The sequence below is a fragment of the Hypanus sabinus genome, chromosome 26 (genome assembly GCF_030144855.1).
Source record: "Hypanus sabinus isolate sHypSab1 chromosome 26, sHypSab1.hap1, whole genome shotgun sequence".
NCBI lineage: Eukaryota > Metazoa > Chordata > Chondrichthyes > Myliobatiformes > Dasyatidae > Hypanus > Hypanus sabinus.
In genome coordinates, this window is record NC_082731.1 from 3,471,248 (window position 1) to 3,491,503 (window position 20,256).

The 20,256-nt window shown below is 49.5% G+C and overlaps 1 protein-coding gene across 1 annotated transcript in view; it reads right to left on the reverse strand.

The window, feature by feature from the left end:
• Positions 1-348: 348 nt before the first annotated feature.
• Positions 349-20,256, reverse strand: part of LOC132381802 (forkhead box protein A2-like) — a 163,869-nt gene continuing 143,961 nt past the window's right edge. Inside the window, exon 2 of the mRNA XM_059951389.1 lies at positions 349-6,250. Coding sequence (XP_059807372.1) covers positions 5,090-6,250 — 1,161 coding nt within the window. The 3' untranslated portion in view covers positions 349-5,089. The remainder of the gene's footprint in view (positions 6,251-20,256) is intronic.

A 20,256-nucleotide genomic window follows, 5' to 3' on the forward strand; every position in this document is an offset into this window, starting at 1 on the left:
CGTCTTTTTTTCGGAGTTCAAAATGTTTTTGTTGCATGCAGAAATGTAATTTCGTTTTCTCTGCAGGAGTTCATCAATTTCATAAATGCAACACATTATAGTTTGTTTATACATAGCATAAAGGCAAAACAAAACGTTGTATGCAGTGTTATTTCATTTTAAATGTCAAACGGGTTTTGCGGCTCCCAGTGTTTTCTTTTCTGTGGAAACGGGTCCAAGTGGCTCTTTCAGTGGTAAAGGTTGCTGACCCCTGGCCTAGTCATTCTATCTGAGTATTTCACCATCTCAGTGCATCTCCCAGTCTCCCTCTCTCTCCCTCTTCCTCTCGACATATCTCAGTCCCTCATTCCCTGTATAATACTTGTGGGTATTGTGGGTATCAGCTCGTGACAATGAGTGAAATTTTGCAAAGTAAAAACAAGTGAATGAGACTGCGGTACAGAAAATATTTTTTTTTTAATATAGTTGTCACCATAAAGTTAACATGGAATCGGAAATGTCACATGATCTGGCAGAGACTGGGCCCTCCACTACTGTTCTTCATCCTCAGTTTCTTCATATAGGAAGGACACAAAACCCACTGGGCAGATAAAGCTTGGTTGTAGAGCGCAGCAGGGCTCAGGGCTTGGAATGGCTGTGGCTCTCTGTGGGGGCAATTCATCAAATTGTTATGAATTCATCAATTCATAACAAAGGCCACTGGGATACGGTGTTGGTACTACACCAGTACTGGCCTGAGGACCAGGTCTGTAACTAGCTTGTTGGTGGTGCCTGGTACACTGGATCCAGTTACAGTATCTGCATCTCCATTACCAGACCTGGTTACAGTTCCTGTAGTCCGAAGCCTGGTCACAGTACAACAACTATAAAACTTCCCTTAGGTACTAGGCGTGATACAGTACCTGTGTTGTTAGGACCCTGTGGTTCTCCGACTGGTTACAGTACCATGTGGTTCCAGGACTGTTACAGTCCCTATTGCTCTAGGACTGGTTACGGTCCTTTTGGTGTTAGGGCTGATTACAGTCCCTATTGCTCTAGGACTGGTTACAGTCCCTTTGGTGTTAGGGCTGATTACAGTCCCTATTGCTCTAGGACTGGTTACAGTCCCTTTGGTGTTAGGGCTGATTACTGCCCCTGTGGCTCTAGGACTGAATACAGTCCCTGGGGCTCTACTCTCAGTTAAAATGGCCACAGTGCCCAGCCTGATCAAATTTGCTCATGTATCATTGTCCTCACTGAAATGTGAGTGGTGTCGGGAGGCTGTTCTGAGAAAGCGTGGATTTCCATTGTGGCTTCCCTCCCCCTTTCTCAATGAGTATTTAAATAAAGAGTTTAACCAACTACTCTACAATGCATTAAAGATACAAGGAAAGAAAAACATTGCTAACACAGTCATTTTAAATATAGCAACTAATCTCAAGGACCAGATCCATTATGTAAAGATTTACAATAAGCTTAATAAAATTAAATTCAATCTGTTTTATACATTTTGGCCAAAGAACAATATCTACATTCACTTCACAAACCAATTGCTAAAAGATACAAAATCCTGTCTATTCTACATTCAAACTGCAGAGATGATGGTGACCCTGCAACTTCTAGTTCTCTTACAGCTTAAATTAATTGGAAACTTTATATGATTGGCTTGCCCCCATCCACCCATTATTCCTTTTCCAATCTCCTCCCAGGGTCCCTTTCTGCCAATCCTGACGTTCACTCCTGACTTTGCTGACTGTTGCCAGAATACAGTTCTTGAGATGTTGCCTGGAAACAGTTTTAGAGATACTGACAGATGCTGGGATACAGTTCCTGAGGTCATGACTATTGCTAGATCGCAGTTCCAAAAATGCCAGTTCCTGAGGTGCTGCCTGTTACCAGGATACAGTTACTGAGATGCTGACTATTGCTCAGATGCAGTAACTATGATGCCGACCATTGCCGGGATATAGTGACTGAGATGCTGACTGTTGCCGAGATACAGTTACTGAGATGCTGACTGTTGCCGGCATACGGTTACTGAGATGCCGACTGTTGCCGGGATACAGTTACGGAGATGCCGACTGTTGCCGGGATACGGTTACTGAGATGCCGACTGTTGCCAGTATACGGTTTCTGAGGTGTTGCTTGTTACCAGGATATAGCTCCTGGGGTCCTGACTATTGCCAGGATATATAGTTCCAATGCTACTTCCTATTATTAGGATATAGTTCCATCGTTGTTGACTGTTCCTTGAGTACATTTCCAGAGGTACCTTCCAGTGGCTGAGAAGTCATTTGACGATTTCTGGGATACAATTCCAGAGAGGCAGCCAGTTACTGAGGTACGGTCGCAAAACGTAAATGAGACACTTTTCCAGGAAGGTTGGTTATTGCCACGATATGGCCCCAGAGGTGTTGACTGATGCTTGGGATACAATTCCAGGGATATTAAGTGTTACTAGGACACACTTCCAAGAATGCTGCTGGGATATATTTCTGGGGTTTACTGGTTCCGGAGAGCTGCTTGGAGCTGGGGTGCAGTTCCAGAGACTCAGGGACTTTTTTTGCTATTTTATTTGATGAGTTATTGTGTTATATTTAAGAATGAGGACTAGTACAGAACCCGAAGGGAGACACATACAGATTATTAGTAACTCAGGTGTGTCACAGGGTGACTTTCACCTCCTGATCCAAGTTCAACAGGGGAAACGGACCAGTAAAATGTATCTGAGATTCAGATATCAATAGATCCTGTGATTCATTGGCAAGAAACCCCTCATGGGCCTTCCGGGTAAGCCCTCTCCCAAACTACTGCTGGGAAAAGATTGCCGATTCCATAAACCTTTGGATGGATTGGAGAATGATCCCAGAGTGAAAGGGTTAACACATGAGAAGAGCTTGATGGCTCTGGGCCTATACACGCTAGAGTTTAGAAGAATGAGGAGGGATCTCATTGAAATCTATCAAATATTGAAAGGTCTGGATAGAATGGATGTGGAGAGAATGCTTCCTGTAGTCAGGCAGTCTAAGACTAGAGGACACAGCCTCAGAATGGAGGGACGTCCAGTTAGAACGGGGATGAGGAGGAATTTCTTTAACCAGAGCATAGTGAATCTGTGGAATTCATTGCCATGGATGGCTAGGGAGGCCAAGTCATTGCCTATATTTAAAGCAGAAGTTGACAGGTTCTTGATTAATCAGGGTGTCAATGGTTACAGGGAAAAGGCAGGAGGATGGGATTGAGAGTGACAATAAATCAGCTATGATGGAATGGAGGAACAGACTCAATGGGCTGAATGGCCTAATTCTGCTCCTATGTTTTATGGCCTTAGGATCTTATGCTTCAGCTGTGAGGAAAGCACATTTCTGACCTCTCACCACCAATTCACTTCCTTGTAATCGACCCACTCCAAGCAAAGCCACCCCCCCCAATGCACAGAGATTGTTTGATGAACCCAGTCTGATCAATATTCCCAATCCATTGCCAATGGGGCATCACTTCAGAATAAAGGATTTTGCATTTTGGTTTGGCATCAGAATGGTTAAGAACTTCTAGAGTTTTCCATTCCAGAGAACCATGGATTTTGAGGGGTCACAGGTCATGCAGCAGAAAAACCGACCCTTCGGCCCATTGAGATCATGTTTACCCCTCATGAATTTATTTATTTAGGTATACAGCATAGAGTGTCCCATCAGGCCCTTTGAGCTGCACCTCCAAGTAACAACAACGAATTAACCGGTGTGTCTTTGGAAACCGGAGCACCCAGAGAATACCCACACATTCCACAGGCCCCTTACAAATGATGCTGGCATTGCACTCTGAACTCAAGCTGTAATAGTGTAGTGCTAACTGCTACACCACCGTGGTAAGGCTGAGAAATCTGAGAGGGTTCTGGGGGAACTGATATGGAAGTGGGCCTCAGATGAGCTTCAATCTTAGTGAGCAGGCTCGAGGGCTGGTATGGTCAACTCCCACCCTTATTTCCAAGTCCGTGTTTGAGCAGCAAGAGGGGCAGATCTCATCCCATGGCACCTCCCAATCTATTCCCAACTTACTTCTCTTGTTAGAACGACAAGACCAGGAACTTTGCAGCTGCAAGCCAGCCAACATTATAGGTGTGTACATTGGGCGCCACACCATGATGGTGTAGCAGTTAGCGCAATGCTATTATAGCTTGGGGTCTAGGAGCTTGGAGTTCAATTCTGATGTTGTCTATCCTCTCTGTGGAATGCACGGTTTCTTCCCTCAATCCAAAGACATGCTGATCACTAGGTTAATTGTGCTGTGATTAGGCTAGGGTTAAATCAGCTGGGCAGTGTGGCCTATTCCCTGCTTAAAGAAATAAGAAAGAGGATAACCTTATTCAAACAGATAAGATTTTAAGGGGGCTGGACAGGTTAGATGTTGGGATGTTTCTACGGCTGGGAGAATCACAGAAAAGGGAATGAGGACACAAGGGCTGGATATTTAAGACTGAGGTGTGTGGAACCATTTTCTCCCTGCCGCCGGTGAATCTCTGGCACTTTCTGTCCGTGACGGAGGCAGATCATTAGATAGGTTTAAGGTGGAGATAGATAAACATTGAGGGTGATGGGGAACCAGAAAACAGGAGAGGAGATGTCATTTTGTACGTATCGAGAGATACATCAGGGAACAGGCCCTTCTGGCTCAACAAGCCATGCCACCCAGCTCCCATAATCACAGGACAATTTACAATGACCAATTAACCTACTAACCGGTACGTCTTTGGTCCTTGGGAGGCAACCAGAGCACCCGGAGGAAACCCACACAGATCATGGGGAGAACATACAAACTTCTTAGAGGTGGTGCCAGATTTGAACTCCGAACCCAGTAACACCCCTAGCCGTAATAACGTCACTCTAACCGTTACACTACCGCGGCACCCTTGAATGATGGGGCAGGCTTGAGAGGCCAAGTGCCTACTCCTCCTCCAATCCTCATGAGTTTTTGATATAGTCGGATGAGAATGGTGGGTTGGTAGGGGAAGAGTCCCTGGAGGACATAAAGAGGGATAAGAAGTTCTGGAGGGTCAGTACAGGGAGAGGATAGCACCTCCAGTCACTGGCTCTGCGGCACGGGGAAGCTGCTGTTACGATGTGTTCAGTACGGACCTGTTGTACATCACCTGATAGTATGGACAGGAATCATTAATTGGGCTGGGAGTTTCAAAGCCGGCCTTGCTCAGCAGCGAGTTGTACGTGTTGCCGTAGTGAAGAGGCTGCTCGTAGAGCTTCAGGTCAATCTTGTGTGACTGCTCAGAGGACATCAGGTTGGTGATTGAGAAGGGGTGGTTGAAGCTGTAGTGAGGGTCCATCTTTAGCTCACTCTGCAGGTCAGGCAGGTGCTGCATGGGGGGCGTCAGCAGGGGGTGGGTCATTGCCTGTGGCAGTGGGGCAGGCGAAGCGGCAGCCGCCGGGTTGGAGCCCTCTACCCTCTGGCACCGCAGCTCGGTCAGAGTCGTCTGCTCTTCCGATCCTGGCGAGGTGTCTGACTGGCTGGACTCCGAGCTGGGGCTGGGGGACTTGCCGCCCTGTCCGGCCTCCAGCCCCTTGGAAGCCTGCTCCAGGCCAGAGCGCGAGGCCAGCTTCTCCTTCTGACACTTGAAGCGCTTCTGGCGGCGCAGGTAGCAGCCGTTCTCGAACATGTTGCCCGAATCTGGGTGCAGAGCCCAGTAGGAGCCTTTGCCCGGTTTATCTGGAGAGCGGGGCACTTTGACAAAGCAGTCATTGAAGGAGAGCGAGTGGCGAATGGAGTTTTGCCAGCGCTGCTGGTTATCCCTGTAGTACGGGAAAAGGTCCATGATCCACTGGTAGATCTCGTTGAGGGTCAGCATCTTGCTGGGGGCTTGTTGGATCGCCATGGTGATCAGGGAGATGTAGGAATACGGAGGCTTGGCGTGACTGAAGTTCCTGCGGTAGGATTTGACTTCCTTCCCTCTGCCCAGCCCCGGTGAGTAAGCCAGTGAGCCCAGAGGCTGGTTCACTGTCTGGTAAGGGGACATGGAGTTGATGGGGGCAGTCTGACCTCCGGGAGGTCCAATGCCCGGGCTGATGGAGCTCTGCACGGACGAGAGGCCGTTGGTGATGGGGCTGACGGTGGAGGGTAGCACAGAGAGCGGGGGGCTCAGGTTGGTGTAGGACACGTTGAGCGAAGCGGGCGACAGGTTTCCAACGGAGCCCATGGAGTTCACGCTCATGTAGCTGTTCATTGACCCCAGGCTGGGGTTCATGTTGCTTACCGCAGGGTAGATCTGTGGGAAGAAACAGAGATTCCAGTTAAACAGGTGAAACGGGCAGTGAACTCTCCACTCCGCTGTGACGTTTGTGCTATCCCTGGAGCTGCAAACTTGACGGGAATCATTTGGCCCTCAAGCCTGTCCCGCTATACCACGCAAAGTGGTTAAGGCGGCGTACGGTGTGCTGGCCTTCATTATTTGGTGGGATTGTGTTTAAAAACCACGAGGTAACGTTGCAGTTCCAGAGTACTCCGGTTAAACTGCACTTGGAGCATTGTATTCATTTCTCATTACAGGAGGTTTCCGAGAAGGTGCAGAGATTTACCAGGATGCTGCCTGCATTCGAGAGCGCATGGCAAGCTAGATCTCTTCTCTTTGGAGCAAAGAGGATGAGAGGTGTGTCAGATGATCTTTGTGCTTGGAAGTAGGTACAAGGGGGGTGTCAGAGGTAAGATTTTCACACAGAGTGTTGTGGGTGCGTGGAATGCACTGCCAGCAAAGGTGGTGGAGGCGGATACAATCCGGTCTTTCAGGAGACTCTTAGATAGTTACATGGAGCCTAGAAAAACAGAGGGCTATGCAGTAGGGAAATTCTAGGTGGTTTCTAGAGTAGGTTACATGGTCAACACAACATTGTGGGCCGAAGGGCTGTAATGTGATGCAGATTTCTATGTTCTGTGTTAAAAGGCATAGGTTGCGGGGACAGCCACCACCTTTGTCCCAGGTGGAAATGGCTAATAGGAGAATAGGAGAGGGCATCATTTTAAAGTGAATGGCGGGGGGGGGGGGGGGTGATTGTTTTTTTACACAGAGTGGCAGTGTGTGGATCGCCCTGCCAGGGATGGTGTTAGTGGCAGATGTTTTAGGGACATTTAGACAGGTACATGAATGATAGAAAACTGGAAGGCAATGTGGAGAGAGGGGTTAGATTGATCTTGGAGAAGGTTAAAAGGTCAGCGCAACATTGTGTGTGTGTGTGTGTGTGTGTGTGTCTGTCTGTCTGTCTGTGTGAGTGTGTGTCTGTGTGTGTGTGTGTGTGAGTGTCTGTGTGTGTGTGTGAGTGTCTGTGTGTGTCTGTGTGTGTGAGTGTGTGTGTGTCTGTCTGTGAGTGTGTGTGTCTGTGTGTGTGTGTGTGTGTGTGTGTGTGTGTGTGTGTGAGTGTGTGTGAGTGTGTGTGTGTGTCTGTGTGTGTGAGTGTGCTGAGTGTGTGTGCGTGTGTGTGAGTGTCTGTGTGTGTCTGTGTGTGTGTGTGTGAGTGTCTGTGTGTGTGTGTGAGTGTCTGTGTGTGTCTGTGTGTGTGAGTGTGTGTGTGTCTGTCTGTGAGTGTGTGTGTCTGTGTGTGTGTGTGTGTGTGTCTGTGTGTGTGTGTGTGAGTGTGTGTCTGTGTGTGTGTGTGTCTGTGTGTGTGAGTGTGCTGAGTGTGTGTGCGTGTGTGTGAGTGTCTGTGTGTGTCTGTGTGTGTGAGTGTGTGTGTGTCTGTCTGTGAGTGTGTGTGTCTGTGTGTGTGTGTGTGTGTGTGTGTGAGTGTGTGTCTGTGTGTGTGTGTGTGTGAGTGTGTGTCTGTGTGTGTGTGTGTCTGTGTGTGTGTGTGTGAGTGTGTGTGTGTGTGTGAGTGTCTGTGTGTGTCTGTGTGTGTGAGTGTGTGTGTGTCTGTCTGTGAGTGTGTGTGTCTGTGTGTGTGTGTGTGTGTGTGTGTGTGAGTGTGTGTCTGTGTGTGTGTGTGTCTGTGTGTGTGAGTGTGCTGAGTGTGTGTGCGTGCAAACTTCTTTTGTTGCTAGACAAAGGAATTTAAACTGTACAAAAAGTTGTTTTCCTCTACCTCGTTGGCAGTTTAAATATATTTTACGATCATATACAATCAAGTTGCGCAGCACATGATTTTTGCACACACTGCTCATTGCATATTAGAGGGAACATTGGCTGGGAGACAAGGTAGAATTCTCTTGCTTTTCTTCTAAATAGTGCCCTGGGATTATCTACCCAAATGGCTGAACGGCTCACCCTGTAGCACCTCTTCAGTCCTACACTGGTGTCAGCCGTGATAACGTGCTCAAGCTTGCAGAGTGGTTCAGAAAGCCACTGCCTGCTTGCTAGGAGTCTCACTGGACCTGGGCAAATATGTACTACTGTCTTAAAGTGAAATAAGTGGATGGGATGGGTCTTCAGAGAAAAGGTTGGATAGGCTGTATTAATGCACAGATCTTTTTCCCACCACCTTCCCTCTTCTTCTATTCCCCACATTGGCCTCTTACCTCTTCTCCTCACCTGCCTATCACCTCCCCCTGGTGCCCCTCCTCCTTCCCTTTCTCCATGGTGCACTCCCTCTCCTGTCAGATCCCTTCTTCTCCAGCCCTTTGCCTTCCCACACACCTGGCTTCACCTTCGAACTTCCCCTCCCGCTCCCCACCCTTTTATTCTGGTGTCTCGCCCCTTCCTGTCCAGCGCTGAGGGATCTCAGCCTGAAATATCAACGGTTACTCATTGCCAGGTGCTGCTGAGTTCCTCCTGCGTGCTACTCTGGATTTTCAGTGTGTGTTTACGATCAGCTGTGTCCCTGCTGTTTCGAAGACTGACAGGATGGACATGGAGACCATCTTACCTATTGTGACAGATCTTGCTGTTTCTTGTGCTAAAGCTGAGATACTTTTTTAATAAGAACTATAGAAAGACATAGCACAGGCCTTGTCCCACCAACGCTGAATCAAATTCATGACCCTCACGGGTGGATGTCACGTGTGCTTTTAGTGTTTGTTAAAGATTGGGTCAAGTTACTATTGATGTCACTCTAACCATCTCAGCCATGATGTCTGGTTATGCCAATCCCTCTGCCCAGACCAGGTCCATATCCCTCTACTCCCTTCCTGTTCAAGTTGGAGGAACTCAGCAGGTCAGGCAGCAGTTATGAAAATGAATAAACAGTCGATGTTTTAGGCCGAGACTCTTCATCAGGACTGGAAAGGAAGGGGGAAGAGGCCAGAATAAAAAGGTGGGGAAGTGGGGGAGGAGGACAAGCCAGAAGGTGCCAGGTGGTGGGAAGGGTAAAGGGCTGGAGAAGGAGGAATCTGACAGGAGAAGAGAGTGCACCATAGGATAAAGCGAAGGAAGAGGGGCACCAGGGGGAGGTGGTAGGCAGATGAGGAGAAAAGGTAAAGGGCCAAAGAGGGGAATAGAAGAAGAGGGAAAGAAGAGGGAAGGGAGAGGGAGGAGAAATAGATACTCATGCCATCAGGCTGTCCAAATGTCTCTTTGATGTTGTAATCTTATCTGCGTCAGCTACCTCTTCTGTGTGTTCACTGCAGATATCACCACTCTGTGTGGAAAACCTACACCTTCGATCTCCATTAAATTTCTCCCCTCACCTTAAAGCTCTGCCCTCTGGTTTAAGAATCCTCTGCCCCAGGAATAAGATCTATTTGGCATATCTATGCCCCTCATGATTTTGTGAACCTCTGTAAGGTCACGCCTCAGCTCCTACTGTCCAGTGAGGATAAAACCAGACTCTCCTTATCTTCTGCTTGTGCTATCTTGAGTTTACAGTCATTCCTAACACCTGTTGGTGCTATAGATGCACAGGGCATGTTGCAATGATTTGTCAGTACAGGCAATATACATGCAATAAAAATTGCAATAATGCTTCAGTAATTATGGCCGAATCATCTACGTATGCTTCACAGATTACTGCAGAAAAGTTCTGCACATTTTGAAGAATGAAGACAAAACGACTGTCTAACTCACCAGTGCCAATTAAATAAGAGCATGCTAAAGCAAACCAAACTCTGCTTCAAGCCAGGCAACGAGCTGTTTGCTTCAACTGATATCATTCAATTAATACATCAAAGGCACAGACAGTTGAGATTTCTTAATCCCTATTGATATTAACATCTCCGTTCCCAAGGAGATAATAAAATCAGTTTAACCCATCTGGATATTCCTTTGTTCCCATCCGCCAATGTACAGATCTGCAGCCTGCCTCTTGGTCTGGGGGTGTGGAGGTGCTGACAGAAGTGAACAGGTAAATAATGACAGAAATAAACACAAAGGTCACTCCCAGAGACTTCCTAATGTCATATAAACCAATAGTGACTCATGAGATCCAACTCCATGGGTTGGGTTGGTGTACACACTGATGGAATGCTCAGCTTCAGGTAACTTTGGGCTGTGGTGGCATGACCCAGTACCTCATCCAGGCTGGGATGTATTCCCGCACGTGTCCTCCGCTCTTGATGAATGTCCGTGCAGCAGAGTACGGGTATTCTGTGAATGCCCCCACTTCCAGTGAGGTGTGGAAAAGCTCATCTCCTGAGGTGCAATATCTGGGCGTATCTCTAATTATACACATTTGTAAATAAACATATCCCCAAGCACTGACTGACAGAAGCCTACACTGGTAAACACTATCTCAGCATGCTATGGAGTTTTATTTTAATTTATTTAGAGATATAACTTGGTAACTGACCCTCTGGCCCGTCGAGGAGGCCACGCCCCCAATTATCCACGTGACCAATTAACCTGCTAACTTTAGAATTTCTTCCGGAACACCCGGAGGAAACTCACAGGCTCAAGGGGAGAAAGTACAAAATTCCTTACGGACAGTGGCAGAACTGGCTCAGTAATAGTGTTACACAAATCGCTGCGCTATCATGCTACCTGTCAGATCTTCTCATAGAATCGTACAGCACAGACACAGGCCCTTCAGCCCACCCTCTTCATGCTGCCCATACATAACCTATCAGAACTAATCCCATTTACCAACACTTCACCTGTAACTTTCCTAGTCTAGGCACTTGACTGTTGTGAGCGTCTGCCTCCGACACTCATTAAACATCCACGCCTGCTTGGCCAAAGATGGAAGCCCAATAGAAGCTGAAGGTCAGATGCACTGACCTCTCCCTCTGACGGTAAGCATCAGTGGTGCAGAGGCTCAGGACCCACAATGGGCTCGCTGGCTCATTTTGTTTGGTTTCAATAGTTTTAGTTATCTATAATGACATTTATTACATTTTTAGTTATCTGTTACAATTTTTTAAATTAAATCCATTTCAACAATATCTTAAAAATCTAAATCTAAATCTAAATAAAACATTATTTTGAAACAGTGTAGTGGTTACTGTGACAGATTGGGCTGCTGGAGTTAAGCGTTCCATTCCAACGTCATCTGCAAGGACTCTGTACATCCTCCCCATATGGAATGGGTGAGTTTTCTCCACAGTCCAAAATGTTATGGTTCGTAGGACATACTAACATCGTAAACGACCATTTGATAGGAGAGTAGAGAGCACCATGGGAGAGGAGGAAGGAGAGGGACACCAGGAAGAGGTGGTGGGCAGCAGCAGCAGAGTAGAGGTAAGAGGGGAGCCAGAATGGGGAATGGGAGAAGATGGAAAAGAGCAGAAAAATTGATGTTCATTCCATCAGGTTGGAGGCTACCTGGACAGAATATGAGGTGTTGTCCCTCCAACCTGAGAGTGGCCTCACTGTGGCAGTAGAGGAGACCATGGACCACCATGCTGGAAGGGGAGTGGGGAGGGGAACGAGAGTGGCTGGCCGCCAGGAAATTCTGTTTTTTGTGGATGGAGCGAAGGCCAAGCTGTCCCGAAATGCGTGTACTCCAGTTGGGTTGATGGTGAGCATAACTAGAGTAGGCTCAGGTAAAAAATGCCATTACTGAAGGGAACCAGGGACATTTGCGGAATACACTGATGGGAAAGGAAGTTTACAGCAATGTTCATGACAAAAGCTCTGAAGGTGTGCTCTGACACCTCATAAACACATTGACTGCACTCATTTAGCAACACAATACTGGTAATTTATACAGGACAGTGATCCTTAAAATGCAGATTCATGGCTTCCTCTACCACCACGATGAGCCTCCCCAATGCCCCTACCACCACGATGAGCCTCACCAATGCCCCTACCACCACGATGAGCCTCGCCATTGCCTCGACCGCCACGATGAGCCTCACCATTGCCCCTACCACCACGATGAGCCTCACCAATGCCCCTACCACCACGATGAGCCTCGCCATTGCCTCGACCGCCACGATGAGCCTCGCCATTGCCTCGACCGCCACGATGAGCCTCGCCATTGCCCCTACCACCACGATGAGCCTCAGCATTGCCTCGACCGCCACGATGAGCCTCGCCAATGCCCCTACCACCACGATGAGCCTCGCCATTGCCCCTACCACCACGATGAGCCTCAGCATTGCCTCGACCACCACGATGAGCCTCACCATTGCCCCTACCACCACGATGAGCCTCACCATTGCCCCTACCACCACGATGAGCCTCACCAATGCCCCTACCACCACGATGAGCCTCGCCATTGCCTCGACCGCCACGATGAGCCTCGCCATTGCCTCGACCGCCACGATGAGCCTCGCCATTGCCCCTACCACCACGATGAGCCTCAGCATTGCCTCGACCGCCACGATGAGCCTCGCCAATGCCCCTACCACCACGATGAGCCTCGCCATTGCCCCTACCACCACGATGAGCCTCAGCATTGCCTCGACCACCACGATGAGCCTCACCATTGCCCCTACCACCACGATGAGCCTCACCATTGCCCCTACCACCACGATGAGCCTCACCATTGCCTCGACCACCACGATGAGCCTCACCATTGCCTCGACCACCACGATGAGCCTCACCATTGCCTCGACCGCCACGATGAGCCTCACCATTGCCCCTACCGCCACGATGAGCCTCGCCAATGCCCCTACCACCACGATGAGCCTCACCATTGCCTCGACCGCCACGATGAGCCTCGCCAATGCCCCTACCACCACGATGAGCCTCACCATTGCCCCTACCACCACGATGAGCCTCGCCATTGCCCCTACCACCACGATGAGCCTCGCCAATGCCCCTACCGCCACGATGAGCCTCACCATTGCCTCGACCACCACGATGAGCCTCACCATTGCCCCTACCACCACGATGAGCCTCGCCATTGCCCCTACCACCACGATGAGCCTCGCCAATGCCCCTACCACCACGATGAGCCTCACCATTGCCTCGACCACCACGATGAGCCTCAGCATTGCCCCTACCGCCACGATGAGCCTCGCCAATGCCCCTACCACCACGATGAGCCTCACCATTGCCCCCACCACCACGATGAGCCTCACCATTGCCTCGACCGCCACGATGAGCCTCGCCAATGCCCCTACCACCATGATGAGCCTCACCATTGCCCCCACCACCACGATGAGCCTCACCATTGCCCCTACCACCACGATGAGCCTCACCATTGCCTCGACCGCCACGATGAGCCTCACCATTGCCCCTACCACCACGATGAGCCTCACCATTGCCTCGACCACCACGATGAGCCTCGCCATTGCCCCTACCACCACGATGAGCCTCGCCATTGCCCCTACCACCACGATGAGCCTCAGCATTGCCCCTACCGCCACGATGAGCCTCGCCAATGCCCCTACCACCACGATGAGCCTCACCATTGCCCCTACCACCACGATGAGCCTCGCCATTGCCTCGACCGCCACGATGAGCCTCGCCAATGCCCCTACCACCACGATGAGCCTCACCATTGCCTCAACCACCACGATGAGCCTCAGCATTGCCCCTACCACCACGATGAGCCTCGCCAATGCCCCTACCACCACAATGAGCCTCACCATTGCCTCGACCACCACGATGAGCCTCACCATTGCCCCTACCACCACGATGAGCCTCGCCATTGCCTCGACCGCCACGATGAGCCTCGCCAATGCCCCTACCACCACGATGAGCCTCACCATTGCCCCTACCACCACGATGAGCCTCGCCATTGCCTCGACCACCACGATGAGCCTCGCCATTGCCCCTACCACCACGATGAGCCTCGCCATTGCCTCGACCACCACGATGAGCCTCAGCATTGCCTCGACCACCACGATGAGCCTCAGCATTGCCTCGACCACCACGATGAGCCTCGCCAATGCCCCTACCACCACGATGAGCCTCACCATTGCCCCTACCACCACGATGAGCCTCACCATTGCCTCGACCGCCACGATGAGCCTCACCATTGCCTCGACCACCACGATGAGCCTCACCATTGCCCCTACCACCACAATGAGCCTCACCATTGCCTCGACCGCCACGATGAGCCTCACCATTGCCCCTACCGCCACGATGAGCCTCGCCATTGCCTCGACCACCACGATGAGCCTCAGCATTGCCCCTACCACCACGATGAGCCTCGCCATTGCCTCGACCGCCACGATGAGCCTCGCCATTGCCTCGACCGCCACGATGAGCCTCGCCAATGCCCCTACCACCACGATGAGCCTCACCATTGCCCCTACCACCACGATGAGCCTCGCCATTGCCCCTACCACCACGATGAGCCTCACCATTGCCTCGACCACCACGATGAGCCTCACCATTGCCTCGACCACCACGATGAGCCTCAGCATTGCCTCGACCACCACGATGAGCCTCGCCAATGCCCCTACCACCACGATGAGCCTCACCATTGCCCCTACCACCACGATGAGCCTCACCATTGCCTCGACCACCACGATGAGCCTCACCATTGCCCCTACCACCACGATGAGCCTCACCATTGCCCCTACCACCACGATGAGCCTCACCATTGCCTCGACCGCCACGATGAGCCTCACCATTGCCTCGACCACCACGATGAGCCTCACCATTGCCTCGACCACCACGATGAGCCTCACCATTGCCTCGACCGCCACGATGAGCCTCACCATTGCCTCGACCGCCACGATGAGCCTCACCATTGCCCCTATCACCACGATGAGCCTCACCATTGCCCCTACCACCACGATGAGCCTCACCATTGCCTCGACCGCCACGATGAGCCTCACCATTGCCTCGACCACCACGATGAGCCTCACCATTGCCTCGACCACCACGATGAGCCTCACCATTGCCTCGACCACCACAATGAGCCTCGCCAATGCCCCTACCACCACGATGAGCCTCACCATTGCCCCTACCACCACGATGAGCCTCCCCATTGCCTCGACCGCCACGATGAGCCTCACCATTGCCCCTACCGCCACGATGAGCCTCGCCATTGCCCCTACCGCCACAATGAGCCTCGCCATTGCCTCGACCACCACGATGAGCCTCGCCATTGCCTCGACCGCCACGATGAGCCTCACCATTGCCTCTACCACCACGATGAGCCTCGCCAATGCCCCTACCACCACGATGAGCCTCACCATTGCCCCTACCACCACGATGAGCCTCGCCATTGCCCCTACCACTACGATGAGCCTCGCCATTGCCTCGACCACCACGATGAGCCTCACCATTGCCTCTACCACCACGATGAGCCTCGCCATTGCCCCTACCACCACGATGAGCCTCACCATTGCCTCGACCACCACGATGAGCCTCGCCAATGCCCCTACCACCACGATGAGCCTCGCCATTGCCTCGACCACAACGATGAGCCTCACCATTGCCTCTACCACCACGATGAGCCTCGCCAATGCCCCTACCACCACGATGAGCCTCGCCATTGCCTCGACCACCACGATGAGCCTCACCATTGCCCCTACCACCACGATGAGCCTCACCATTGCCTCGACCACCACGATGAGCCTCACCATTGCCTCGACCACCACGATGAGCCTCACCATTGCCTCGACCACCACGATGAGCCTCGCCAATGCCCCTACCACCACGATGAGCCTCACCATTGCCCCTACCACCACGATGAGCCTCACCATTGCCTCGACCGCCACGATGAGCCTCGCCATTGCCCCTACCACCACGATGAGCCTCGCCATTGCCTCGACCACCACGATGAGCCTCGCCATTGCCTCGACCGCCACGATGAGCCTCACCATTGCCTCTACCACCACGATGAGCCTCGCCATTGCCTCGACCACCACGATGAGCCTCAGCATTGCCCCTACCACCACGATGAGCCTCACCATTGCCCCTACCACCACGATGAGCCTCACCATTGCCCCTACCACCACGATGAGCCTCACCATTGTCCCTACCACCACGATGAGCCTCACCATTGCCCCTACCACCACGATGAGCCTCGCCATTGTCCCTACCACCACGATGAGCCTCACCATTGCCCCTACCACCACGATGAGCCTCACCATTGCCCCTACCACCACGATGAGCCTCGCCATTGCCCCTACCACCACGATGAGCCTCACCATTGCCTCGACCACCACAATGAGCCTCACCATTGCCCCTACCACCACGATGAGCCTCACCATTGCCTCTACCGCCACGATGAGCCTCACCATTGCCCCTACCACCACGATGAGCCTCAGCATTGCCTCGACCGCCACGATGAGCCTCAGCATTGCCTCGACCACCACGATGAGCCTCGCCAATGCCCCTACCACCACGATGAGCCTCAGCATTGCCTCGACCACCACGATGAGGCCACTCTCAGGTTGGAAGAGCAACACTTCATATTCTGTCTGGGTAGCTTCCAACCTGACGGCATGAACAGTGGTTTCTCAGACTTCTGGTAATGGCCGCCCTCAGCCCCCACTTCACCATTCCCGATTTCCATTTCCCTCTCTCCTTACCCGCCCATCATTTCCCTCTGGTTCTTCTCCCCCTTCCCAGCATTCTGTGTGTGTAATATGATGCTTCTCCATACTTGCTCTGTGCCATTGACAGGAACCGTGTCGCAAAGGCCCAGAGTTTGTGGGGAACCACTGCCAATTAAAACCTGCCGAATATTGACAGTTTGTGGGGAACCACTGCCAATTAAAACCTGCCGAATATTGATAGAGTGGACGTGGAGAGGATGTTTCCTGTAGTGTGGGAGTCTCGGACCATGACAGCACAACCTCAGAATAGAAGGATGAGGAGGAACTTCTTTAGCCAGAGGGTGATCAGTCTGTGGAACTTGTTGCCAGAGACATCTGTGGAAGACAAGTCATTGAATATCTTTAAAGTAGAGGCTCTTAATTAGTAAGGGTGTCAAAGGCTATGGGAGAAAGCAGGAGAATGAGTTTCAGAGGGATAATAAATCACCCATGATGGAATGATGAAGCAGAATCGACGGGCCAAATGGCCTAATTCTGTTCCTTTGTCTAATGATCAGTTGTGTGTGTAATCAGCTGACAGCAATACCTTGCAGGAGCCGTAGCTGATACACTTCATGAATGAACTCCAACAGTGGATTTAGGCGGGACAGAGTCAGAATCAGAATAAGGTTTAATATCACCAGTGTATGTCATGAAATTTGTTGTTTTGTGGCAGTACCTAGTAATACATAATAATGAAAAACTATAGATTTCAAAATTACTATATATACACACGTGTGTGTGTGTGTGTGTGTGTGTGTGTGTGTGTGTGTGTGTGTGTGTGTGTGTGTGTGTGTGTGTGAGTGTGAGTGTGTGTGTGAGTGTGTAGTGCATAAAGAGAGGAAACAAGTATTGAGGGAGTGTTCATGGGTTCATTGGCCTTTCAGAACTCTGATTGATGGTGGAAAGCAAGAAGCTGTTTCTGAAAATTTGAATCTTCAGGCTCCTGTATGTCCTCCTTGATGGCAGCAATGCGAAGGGGCATGGCCTGGCTGACCGGAGTCCTTAAAGGTGGATGCTGCCTTTTTGAGGCATTGCAATTTCCCAGTATCTGGGCAAGGAGACTTGCCAAACAAACTGGGCCAGGTGCAGATCAAGCATAGCCGGGGATAACAAGAAGTTTCACATCTCTTACATTTATTTCACTTGTTTTACTTTGTATATTTTTATTCTGATTGTATTTTAAAATGGTCTGTTGTTTCAAATAATTTTCGAAGAAAGTCAAATTTTAACTTTGTTAATAGAATATTTTAATAATCCTTGAATGGCATTGGACATCAGAGAAATTCTTCAATACATTTTGACAGGTTGAAGTATCAGTGAGGAGTTTGTTTGACAGATTGACAGCTCTTTACTGAATCTTTTTCTGCATCCCACCCAACCCTAAAATGGGAAAGTTTTTAAATGGTGGCAAATTTCATAAAAGGGACGGGGTCTAAACACTGACTCCAATGCAAGGGTCACAGTTTAAGGATAAAGAGGAAGCCTTTTAGGACCGAGATGAGGAAAAACTTCTTCACACAGAGAGTGGAGAATCTATGGAATTCTCTGCCACAGGAAACAGTTGAGGCCGGTTCATTGGCTATATCTAAGAGGAAGTTAGATATGGCCCTTGTGGCTAAAGGGATCAGGGGGTATGGAGAGAAAGCAGGTACAGGGTTCTGAGTTGGATGATCAGCCATGATCATACTGAATGGCGGTGCAGGCTCAAAGGCCCGAATGGCCTACTCCTGCACCTATTTTCTATGTTTCTACTTTATTGGGTCTTAAATTCCTTTATCGGTTTTAGATGTTTTATTGCAGAAAGAGGGTATCAAAATAAAAAAGGACAAAATAAATTAAAATCAGTTCCCACTATTACAATCTTAGTTTAACTTCAGACCACACCCTTGTTACATATATGGAATGAAAATAACTAAAACAAAATTTCCAAAACCAATACAGTAGTGGCAATTCTAAAAAAACCCAATACAAACGACGTTAGAATCCCACCAACCCTGTACCTTACACACATCATCAAAAATATGGATAAATACATCTCATCTTAACTAAGAGATAGAGTCACTTTTGGCACACACGTGCTTAACTTCCCATTACATATAGGCTAGACCTTGAAATGAGTTCTCTTTGCTCATGCTAGTTGGCCGATTAAAGAACTTCACAATCACGCTATTCCAGCATCAATCAATTTTACTCGTGAAAATCTTTCCTCACCAAACCTGGGGAAAGTATTTGAATGTCATCCTTTCTAGATCATGGCAACTCTTTGTTCTGCTCCACCCGTGCAAACTGACATCACCATTTTCTTTTAAAGGCACAGGCAGCTATTTTAGCATCACCAAGGTGAATACATAAGTATACTTTAACAATAAAAACTGATATTCAATGGTCACCTGTCACATTGATATTAACAATACCAGCACACACAGATGAACACTCTAATTGTAGAATCAGCTTCTGATTTATTTCTCACTGTACATTGAGACACACAGTGAAATGTGTCATTTGTGTTAAAAACCAACACACCCAAGGGTGCGCTGGGGGCAGCCTGCAAGAGTCACCACACTCTTCAGCACAAACAGCCTGCTCACAACTTGCAGCAAACACAGGACACACAGCAACACAGGCAGCAACAGCAACAACAACAGCGTAAGGCGGAATAAATTCAAATACTCTGATGAATACAGGACTGAAGGTAGTATATCTGAATGCACCTGGTATACAGATCATGTAGCGAAGACAGAGATTGGCGGGGATGACTTTGGGGGGATCACTGAGTCGTGGATGAAAGAAGATTATGGTTGGGAGCTTAACACCCATGAATACACATTTTATTGAAAGGACAGGCAGGTAAGCAGAGGGGTGGGGTGGCTCTGTTGGTAAAAAATTAAATCAAATCCTGAGAAAGAGGTGACATAGGATCGAAAGACGTAGAATCTTGTGAGTAGAGTTAAGGAACTGCAAGGATAAAAATGACCCTGATATATTATACACAGGCCTCCGAACAATAGCCAGAACATGGACTACTAATTAGAATGGGACATAGAAAATACATGTCAAAAAGGCAATGTTACGATAGACACAGGGGATTCAATATGCAGGTAGTTTGGGAAAATCAATTTGGTACTGATGTGGGATCCCAAGAGAGAGTTTGTTGAATGCGTATGAGATGGCTTTTTAAAGCAGCTTGTGGTTGAGCCCACTAGGGTATCAGCTATTCTGGATTGGGTGTTGTGTAATGAAGTGGATTTGATTAGGGAGATGAAGGTAAGGGAACCTTTAGGAGGCAGTGATCATAATGTTAGAATTCACCCTGCAATTTGAGAGGGAGAAGCTAAAATCAGATGTATCATTATTACGGAGGAGTAAAAAAAATTACAGTGGCATGAGAGAGGAGCTGATTGAAAGGAAACACTAGCAGGGATAATGGCAGAGCAGCAATGGCTGAAATTTATGGGAGCATTTTAA